The sequence below is a fragment of the Geospiza fortis genome, unplaced genomic scaffold (assembly GCF_000277835.1).
Source record: "Geospiza fortis unplaced genomic scaffold, GeoFor_1.0 scaffold857, whole genome shotgun sequence".
Taxonomy (NCBI): Eukaryota; Metazoa; Chordata; class Aves; order Passeriformes; family Thraupidae; genus Geospiza; species Geospiza fortis.
Window position 1 is genome coordinate 260674 of NW_005054595.1, and position 10459 is coordinate 271132.

Genomic DNA, 10459 nt, shown 5'->3' on the forward strand with positions numbered 1-10459 from the left:
TTAATTCTGGAAAATTTTCTAAACTAAACCTTTCCTTCCACAGGAATAACAACTTTAAAGAGATAATAATTCTTTATCTGAGACACAAAAGCACCTTAATATGGAAGAACCTTCCTCAATGTGTCAGCAGATGCTAATCTTGAAAGCTTGTACTCTCCACAGCTATTCAAACAAATTCTGCACAGAAAAACAAAAATGTCAAATCATAGCTGAGGGCCTGGGTTCTGTTTCCCCTTGAATTTGTGAGATTCTCACTGGGTTTCAAGACACCTCTGTTTTTTTTCTCTATTTCTGCTCTGCCTGCATGCTGTAGTGTCCCGCAGGGAGCAGGCTGAGCACTCCCAGAGCAGGAGGGGATATATGCCAGGCTGCTGGGGGGCAGCTCCTTTGCAGCCTTGCTGCATGACTGCTCTTCCTAAGGCTGCTCCTCAGTCCCAGGATGCCCAGAACCATGGAAGACTTGGGACATGGTGGGATGCAGTTCTGGAGTACCCAGAACAAGAGGAGATGCAGGTTGCAGCCAGCCAGAGTTCAGCACCTCACAGAAGGTGAATGTGGCATGCCTTGGGGCATGGTGGAGGGAAGAAGTGTTGATGTCACCAGTAGTGGGGACATCTTTCAGCTCCCAGGAAGTTAAGAAACTTCTTAGTATTCCTTCAAGTCCTGCACCCCAAGTCATTGAAGATGATGCTGAAGAGAGTCAGGCTGAGGATGGAGCCCAGCGGGACCCCAGCAGTGACAGCCAGACTTTCAGGCATTGGCTGAGACTTTTGTGCCAGTATTCTCTGTGCAGTCATCCATGCCAAAGGAATAGAGACATAAATGAGGAATAAATTTCAGCTAGATCTTAAATATGCAAAATATAAAATATGGTGATGACTAAAATACAGTGATACCTGTCAGGTGGAGCTACAGATCTTCAGAGCTGACAGAGCTTCTCAAAACCCTAATTAAGTTCTTTCTGAGCTTCAGGACAAGACTGTTTGTCCTAAGTTCTTATCTATTATTAAGAAAAGCTAGGCTTGAAGAAGATGCCTTCAGCTCCCTGTGTAATTGTTCTAGATCTTTTGTGATGCACTTTTGCCACTATTTCTGCAAGTAGAAATTCACTGCAGCAGGTGGAAATGCAGCCCTAACCTTGATTTTTCATACCAGGGACTGTCCAAAGAAGGAGGCTACATGGTGAAGGGAAGGAATTAAAAAAAGCAAGTGCAAATAAAATCATTCCTGACCCACTTCCTGGGGTGAAAATGCTGCTACAACTAAGATGATACTCCATGGTGAAGCCAAAGTCTGAAAGTCACATGTTGTTTGGATAAAAGTATTATTGGATAATAAATTAAAGATGAGCAGAGATAGAAAATTGCATCCAAAAGATATAAATTCCATCTCTCACTCTATTTTAACAGCGTCTTTCAGATCTGGAAGAGAAGTTAATTTCTATATTGTGTTTCCTATCATCTTTCCATGAGATGAATGGGCAAATTCTCAGTACATCTTCCTCTCTTCCCTACAAAAAGTGTAGCAAAAACTACCTTGTAGACAGGACTTTACCAAGTTCTTCAGAAGGTCACTGAGAGGATAATAAATGATCTACAAAAAATTTGCATTTTTTCCAAACTGTGGCAGATGGCAGCATCAGCCCATTCTGCATGGGCCTGTTTTTCTCTTGCACTTTCTACCATTCACATCATGAGTTTCAGAAAATGCTCTGAGTGTGGTTTGCTGTCTCTTGTGATTCATTTGAGTAAATTAATCCCTGTCATTTGAATACTGTTACCTTTAGAGAATGTGTTTGAAAAGTCAGTAATCAGTTGGTTCTATTCACTGAGAAGTCCTTGGTTAAAAAACCTAGGCCTCGGATTTTGATTTAGTCAGAAGTATTTGACATCATTCCATGAGGGAATAGGTAATCTACCAAGAGGAAAGCTGTGATGAATCTTTTTGTACTTTAGCAGAGCTTTTGATACTTTCACAAGAGATAAAACGTCCAGCTCACAGCTGGATGACTGGGTTACACAGTGGATAAGCAATGGTCTCACAGGTCAGGCACTAAGGTGACAGTGAATGGGGACATCAGGATGGGGATCTGTTGCTGCTGGGGTCCCACTGGGCTCCATCCTCAGTCTGCTTCTCTTCAGCATCATTTTAAATTACTTGGTGCGAGACTTGAAGGAATACTGAGGAAGTTTCTCAACAAAACTAAATTTGGATGAGCTGTCAGTTCCCTCCTGGGTAGAGAGGCCCTGCAGAGAGACCTCAACAAATTAGAGAGATGGGCAATCACCAACCACATGAAATTCAGCCAGGGAAAGTGCTGGGTTCTGCACCTGGGCTGGGGCAGCTCTGGATGTACAGACAGACTGGGGAATGAGAGGCTGGAAAGCAGTGATGGGGAAAGGAACCTGGGGGTCCTGCTCAGTGGCAAATTGAACATGAGCCAGCAGTGCCCTGGCAGCCAGGAGGGACAGCTCTGTCCTGGGGGATTCAGGCACAGCATCAGCAGCCAGGAAAAGAGCACAAATTCTAGTGGTGAATATTTCAGTTTCTTTAAAATATGAAGAATATTTGTCACCTTGAGCCCTGTGTGCAGTTTTGGGCAGCACAATATAAAAAGTCATTGAGTTATTAGAGATCATCCAAAGGAGGACCATGAGGATGGATGGTGAAAGGTCAGGAGAGGAATCATTATGAGGAGCAGTTGAGATCTGTTCAGCCTGGAGAAGAGGAGACTGAGGGGAGATCTCACTGCAGTCTTCAACATCCTCCAGAGGGGAAACAGACTGATCACTTCAAGATCAGTGGCAGGACTCAAAGAAAGAGCATGAAGGTGTGTCAGGGGAAGCTTAGGTTGGATGTCTTCACCCAGAGGGTGGCTGGGCACTGGAACAGGCTCCCCAGGGCAGCGGTCACAGCACCAAGCCTGCAGAGTTCCAGAAGTGTTTGGACAATGCTCTCAGGCACCGTGTGTGATTCTTGAGGGGTCTTGTGAGGACAAGCATATTCTCTGATTCTATGAAAACTATCCCATGGATTCACAAAGTTAAATCCTCTCTCCAGGTGTTTTCAAAATCCTTTTTTTTTTTTTTGGCAGCTCTTGCCAACCCTTATCACTCTGACTGACCAAAGATGACAGTCAGTCACGCGTGTTGATTTGCAATGGACACACTTTGCATTGATTACTCACTTTCCATGAGATAAGAGGGCAAATTAGCAGTGCATAATCTGGCCAAACCTATGCCCCAGTTCTTGAACTGGCTGTGTAAGCAAATGCCTGCACCTCCTCAGCAGCTGTGGGGTTTTCCTGCAGAATCATTCCCAAGGTGGAACTGGTGCACTGCTCTGCAGGTTTCCCACTTCCAGCCACAGTGCTCCATGGCAGAAAACCACATGGTAGAGGAACAAAAAAACAGTGTCAAGACTTTTGCTCATGTGCTGCCTGTGCATCATGAGCTAGACCACATATCAATCTTTACACTCTGGTTTTCCAGTTGCTTACAGAAGTTGGCTAAAGGGCATGGACCTGGCTCACTTGGCTTACAAAAGGTTATAATACAAATTAAAAGAGCAGCTACAAATCAGGTAATAATGGGACCCTAAAAGAAGCTGTACTTTGTTCATGTTTTCCTGCCCATCTGCCAGAGATTAAATCAAAATATTATCCATATTTTATTTATTTGCTAACTAAAAATTCTGTAATTTTCTTTAATTGACTGAATATTCACTTATTTTCAAGTGTCCCTTTGCTTTTCAGTATTAATACTTTAACCCAGACTTTGTTTTTTTTTAATCCAAATGGACATTAGGGAGGGTTTATGCTTAGTACAATGGGAAACTAAGACATCTGTACCTCTCTTCATAGATAGAAAATTCTGTGTTCCAGAGAGTTATTTTTAATGCTTGCTTCTTATTCATCTATCAATCATATCTTCTCCACATTCCCCTTCTGCAGGTGCTGGAGAGTCAGGAAAGAGCACTATTGTAAAGCAAATGAAGTAAGTATCTGAATATGCATATCAGCTTTGAATTTGGTATTTGTGGTATAAGCTGTCTAGCTAAATATTTATGCTTATTTGAATAAAATGCAAAGAAACATCATTCAAATCAGGTTTCCATTCAAACACACCATAAAGAGAATCACCAAGTGTCTGAGACACACAGGTGGATTGGTAGTCAAATCTGAATGACCAAATCATGCACTGGGCCCATGCATGGAGACCAGGGAATCTGCTTCCTTGGCTCTTGGCTTTGGTGGGAGTCACTGTAGTGGAAATGTGACTGTAAGACACAAGCAGTGATGGCCGAACCACCTGGCAGGCCCTGTCTCCAGCAGATGCCAGTGAAGGATGTTTGCAAATCATCAGACCAGCCAAGCCAACACACTTGTGCTGGATACCCTACAGTATCTGATGATCTGTGGCTTGGAAACCATCCTGGACCTCTCTGTCCCTATAGCAGCCCTCAGTTGATTCATGCATACCCCTGAATCTTCTGTTGAACCAATGTAAACTAACAGCATTCACAGCATTCTACAGCAACTAGTTCCACAGTTTAATTACACTTGCTGTGAATCATCTCTCCTATTAATTTCATTTGATTTCACTGTATTTCAAGAGTAAATATCAAAATATTTGCATTGTACCATAGAACACAGAGCGCTTTCTTCCTGGGGTTTTTTGGGGGGTGAAGTTATTTTTCTTTGTTTTAGTGGGGTATTTTTGTCTTGGTGGTTTTTTGGGGGTTTTATTGGGTTTTTTTGTTTCATTGGTTTTCCTCCCCAAAATGGCCTCTATAGATCAGTATTGGTCTCCAGAGCTCCTGCTGAGGTTAAAAAGGTCTCCCACAGGCCAGGAGAGAACACATTTAGCCACCAGCCTGCACAGTGAGCAGCTGCTGCTCACGATACCATGGGTAGGGACTGATGTAAGAACTGCTTTTAGTAAGAAAATTATGAACACAAAAAAAGTTTTCATACAATAATCAATCTGGAAAAAAAAAACAGGCTGTACAAGCTCATGTGCAGAAATCCCTGCTTGAATTTGGACTGACTATCTGGTTACAGAGGTGTTGTTAGTGCATCATAAATCTACTGCAAGAATACTTATAGCTGTTTGTTCAAAGTTCACAAAGTCCCTCACAGACTGAAGTCAGGAACTTCACTTTCCTTGGCTTCAGAGCAAGGTTGAATATTTCTACACATGTGTACTGATTTACAATTTCATTTGACAATATTTTCATATACAGTAAAACAGGTCACAACTAAATTCATACATGTTTTTCTTTTAAGGGCAGCCAAAATGCTAATTATATATCTGGTTTAAATTAACAATCCACCAAAGTTCAAGGGACCCTACTTGCACTGATGGCAAATCCTCTTTTACTGCACAACCTGATAAAATACTGTTGATGTGTCTAGTCTTATTTTCATAGAGAGGTCCTGGTCTGATTCTTAAACCTGTCCAAATACAGAAAAAATTACACAGAATTGCAGCTGTTAAGACTTGATCCCACTTTGTAAGCACCAATCTGTTCCTGTGCAAAAATCAAGCAACCTCTTTATAAAATCAGCAATACTATTCTGGACTTAAGCTCCCCTACCTATTTATTATCTTCACCAATACATATTTATCATCTTCACTAAAGCATTTTAAAGAGTTAAGCAAAAAATATTATGTCATAAGAACAAATTTCTACTATTTAAGCAACTCATTTTGTAATAAAGCAGGTTCAGAACCATCCACCAAATAACTTGCTAACCTTTTTTTTCTAGCTAAATAGCAGATAAATTTATTACAGGTTTGAGTTCCATACAGGAGACCCTTCCTGTTCAGCAAACCATTGAGGTGTGTTGTGCTCAAAGCTTCCCCAAGCAGGAGGAGATTGAAGATGTTCCTCTGAACTGAGCACTTTAAGAAAGCTGATAAGCTTTAACAGCATGGAGGAAAGCTGATATATATATATATATATAAAATGCAAAGCTGAGAGTTATATATATAAAGACTTGTGCATTTATGACCCGTCAAATTGATCACAAATATTAATTATTTTACAGGAAAACTGTTCATAAAAATTGTATTTTTTCATATAAAATGTCATTTTTTCTGTCACAACCAAGGACTTTTCAAGGGATTTTTTTTCAGTTAAAACCCCCAAAATTAGGGATTTTTTCCCATGAAGCATAACGTTTTCTAAAGAACACTCCTAGATGTTTACAAAAGAAATAATTTTGCTGAAAATACAGTTTTCAGCAAAATCATAGTAATTTTATAAATAATTACATAATTTTCTAATTAATACATCACCTTTTTTCAGTCTTAATCAAAGTTATATCCACCCACTAAACTTTAAAAAATATCTTCTGATACTCAAAATACGGATATGCTGCAAAGCCCTGCAGCATAAAAAGATGAGGATGGTTATGAGAGCTACTAAAAAGAAAAAGAGCATCTCTCTGTGCTTCTAACTGCATGATTTCCAATGTGCAATCTAGCTTTTCTAAAACCAAGTTGCATATCTCTATGCTGTACTCTTATTTAGCAGTTTGAAGCTTCTACAAATACTTCAGTGAATGAAAAGCAGGAAGCAAAATATTTGGTAACTCATCACGCCTGTTGAGACTGAATCAAAGCCGCCTATCTGATGAGAAGCCCTGCTTTTGTGAATAAAAGCCTCAGAAGACTGCATCCATAACATGGGGAGGGTCTCTGCTCCAGGAGCTCCTCTTTTTTCTTTCTCCCAAGTTCAATAGGACTCCTTTGAATCTTGCAGAATTCATCTGAATTCATGATGAAAACAGCATTCAAAAAAAAAAAAAAACCTAAAAAAAAGGCAAGGCTTCAAAAGAGAGTTCATAGAGTTGCCTGATAAAGAAGAGATTGGGAAAACATTTTAGAGAGATTGTTTTTCCTACAGATGCTATTCCTACATGCACAGAAATGCAACTTTAGAGTTTTCTGACATCCAAAAATAAGAGAGATGTTAAGACACATCAGTTGTCATCTGAGTTTTGTGTGTGTGCATGTGAGCGAATTATTTTCTGACAGGGCTGACTTGGATACTTAGATAACTCTCTCCAGAGTGTATCTCAGGCAAGATGGGGCAAAACATCAAACCCTAAAGCCCAGAAATTCTGTATTTAATAGCCTTCATCTCTGACCAGCTGAGGTGAGGAAGAATAGAGCCTTGGTTCCAGCAGCCAAAGCAGTTCCAAGTCTGTTCATTGAGAGCACACCAGGCCAAAGTGGGTGAAGATTTCATCCTTTTTCACAGCTCATGGAAAAAAGATGTCTCTAAGCCATGATATACTCTGCACACTGATTTGGAGAACTTTAACCACATGCCATTCTCCAGTCAAGGAGGATTATGAAATTCTAATTCCTCTGTCAGAAAGATTACTGAAGCTGATTACTAAAGCTCTTTACCCTATGGAGTAAAATGTATGTCTCCAAAGCCTGGAGATAATAAGAATAAGACCTTGTTATTACTAGAAACTGTAGCTGATGCACAAAAATATATTAATTTTTTTTCTTGTTTTCTTGATAATTGCCTCCCAGTGCTGAAACATTTTTGCCAATAATTTTTATATCAAGGTAAGATTCTGGATAAAAATCAGAATGACTGAACAAATGGTGACAGCCCATGACTAATATTGCAGTTTCCAAAAGTAAAATATTTAGGGTCTAAGTAAAGAAATGTGTCTTGCCCTGTATCTCCAGGGATGGGCCTGGCTCTTATTCTAGACTCGTACTATGTTTTAGATTAACCCCCAAGCAGAAAAAACAGCATCTATTCACTCAGACTGGCTGCAGACAACTAACCTCACAAAGACAGAAACTGCTGTTTTCCTGTTCTAGCAGAATAGGCAGATCCACTATTGAAAACTGCTTTTCCAAGGGCCAGATGGATTCAGTTCTTTCTCACACTGACTACAAAAGTGCCTGATCTAACTTTTCATTACTTTTTTTTTAATGTATCCCATAAGCCTTTTGTTGTTGTTTATTTTTTCACCAGAATCATCCATAAGGACGGTTTCACCTATGAGGAGCGCATGGAGTTCAGACCAATCATTTACAGCAATGCAGTGCAGTCTATCCTGGCCATTGTGAAAGCAATGACTAAGTTAGGAATCAGTTATGAAAACCCTGATAGAACTGTGAGTATGACACCCTTTCTCCTGAAATAGGTATTGGAACATTTTTTTTTTGTAATGTAATGGTAGAGACTAGTAGAACAAGGAGGCTCTGACATTTTCTTTATAACAGTGGAAACTGAGTACCATTTGAGTTATATGTGACAAAATGTTCTCACTTATTTTTATTTTCTCAAAACTGATGCCTAATTTTGCATAAACTCCCATTTTGATTGCTACAAAAGAAATGTTCAAGTTGCAAACACATTAAAAAAAAACAGAAAAAGAAAAAAAAAAAAGAACCTTTTCTTAGCTGCTTAGTCACTTATTTATTGCTATTGAGAAATGTAAAAAATATTTTCCTTTTATGACCAAACTTTGGGGTTCAGCCATGTGAGGAAAAGTTATGTAGACATGCTGGGAGCATTTCAGTCTGCCATTGCTGCTGGAACAGAGACCTCCCTGTTGTGTGGATGCACTGCTGGCACACTGGCACCACAGGGAAGTGGTGCCCAACATTCCCGACACAGTCAAAAATCCTCTGCACAGGCAGATGGAGGCAAAGCCACCGGAAGAAGACCTGTTGTCTTCTGTCAATCACACTGAATTTTCAAGGACAGAAATAAAGGAAAAACTTTTCTTCTCCGTGCAATGATTTAGTGTTTTAGCCTGTAATTCAGATCTTGCTGAGAATTTCTCAAATGCCTGTCAGAAGATCAGTTGATTCCAGTTTTGGCAAATTCTGCCTAATCCCTAGAGGTTTATCTTGGAGGGAGTAACATCTGCTTATCTGAAACAGCTTTGCTTGTTCCAGAAGTACATTTCATTATAATGACATGTGGTACTTTGACCTAAAAAATGATAAACAAAATCTTCAGGGGTTACTAAAGCTCATACAGGCATTTGACAAAATAGAAATTAAACATTTTCCACGAATGCAAGTCATTCAAACAAATGTAACGAGGCCCACAGGCAGCACACAGGAAACAGGGCAATGTTAATGTGCTGTAGTGCATAAGGAGCCATCAACCACCCTGCATGGCCCAAGCCACGGCTACAGCTGGACCTTGCAGTGCTGGCCACCAGCCCTGCCTGGCTCAGCCCATCATCTCCTCTGTGTGGGGCAGACTCTGTCACCTCTTACTGAGATATGTTCTCCCTGTGTCCCAGTATTTCAGTCTCTTTTCTCAACCCTGACAAACTTTCTGAGATATCTGTACAAGCTCACTCTATGCCAGTTTCACAGATACCTTTTTCAAGGGACTTCACAGCATGGAGAAGTTGTTAAATAGCCCAGTCCATTTCTTAGCATTATATAAAACCAAATGCAGAAAATACAGCTTTTGTAAGTTTATCATTTATAGCACAGTCAGCTCACTCTTGTCATTGCAGGAAAAGGCTTCTAGGAACACAGGTGAATCCAGCTGTATAGAATGCTTGCAGTGCCTGTCTTCCCCCAGAATGACAGAAGAGCAACCTGTATATGATTTTTAGAGAAAATAGAAATTCTGGTCACATTTATTTGAGTTGCCACTAAACATTGCCTTTTCTTCCAAAAACCTCCAAAAACTTAGCTTGCATTTCCCATAAAATCATAAGCAATTGATAAGCTTTAGTTGTTTTGATATAAGCAGTGATTTCAGCTGGACTTTGTTCTTGCTGTGTGTTCTGGTCCAGATTTAGCTGCTCAAAGTCATCTAGTTCAAGGACTGGGATTATCTGGGTCCCAAAAGCAATGTGCTTATCCATGCTCCAGGTCTGCCTGCAAATACATCTTACTGGTATGGAAAAGGCCTTAACACTTAATTTAAACAATCTTTTCTGAGGAGTAAGGTATTTTTTTTCTCTTTAAAACATCATTCCCATCTATTTTAGTGAAAATCATCTAAAGTCTTTGTAAATGCCAGAGATAAACAAAAAGTTGTACAATCAGGGTGGTGATGTGATAAGTTCAATCTGCTGCTATCTTCCTTTATTATTGCCCAGGTTTAGGACAAATTTGGGAGAGAACCTCCAAAGGGGTTGCTCCAGAAAGCAGATTCAAGCAGCCCCTCCCCTAAATGGTTCAGGAAAATATGTCCTTTGAGAAAAGTGGAAAAAACCTGTTTATTTAACAGGCAAAGCAGGTGAATACCAGCACAAAAAATGAACATTATTAAACAATAAAAGCTCTTGCTGCTCCAAAAGAGATGACAGACTCAGAAAGTCCCCTTGGTGGGCTGTAACTCAGCTCACCCAGTCTCTTATAAGTCCCTCCTGCACTGGAAATGCTCCGTCCCAGACCTGGGTGGGCTACAGGTGTGAGCTCCTGGTGCTCTTCTGGGTGTTCAG

General features: G+C 40.2%; 1 protein-coding gene across 1 annotated transcript in view; it reads left to right on the top strand.

The window, feature by feature from the left end:
* Window positions 1-10459, top strand: part of LOC102042759 (guanine nucleotide-binding protein G(t) subunit alpha-3) — a 25996-nt gene that overhangs the window by 3815 nt on the left and 11722 nt on the right. The window contains exons 2-3 of the mRNA XM_005430042.1: window positions 3953-3995; window positions 8011-8152. Of these exons, the coding sequence (XP_005430099.1) occupies window positions 3953-3995; window positions 8011-8152 (185 nt within the window). The remainder of the gene's footprint in view (window positions 1-3952; window positions 3996-8010; window positions 8153-10459) is intronic.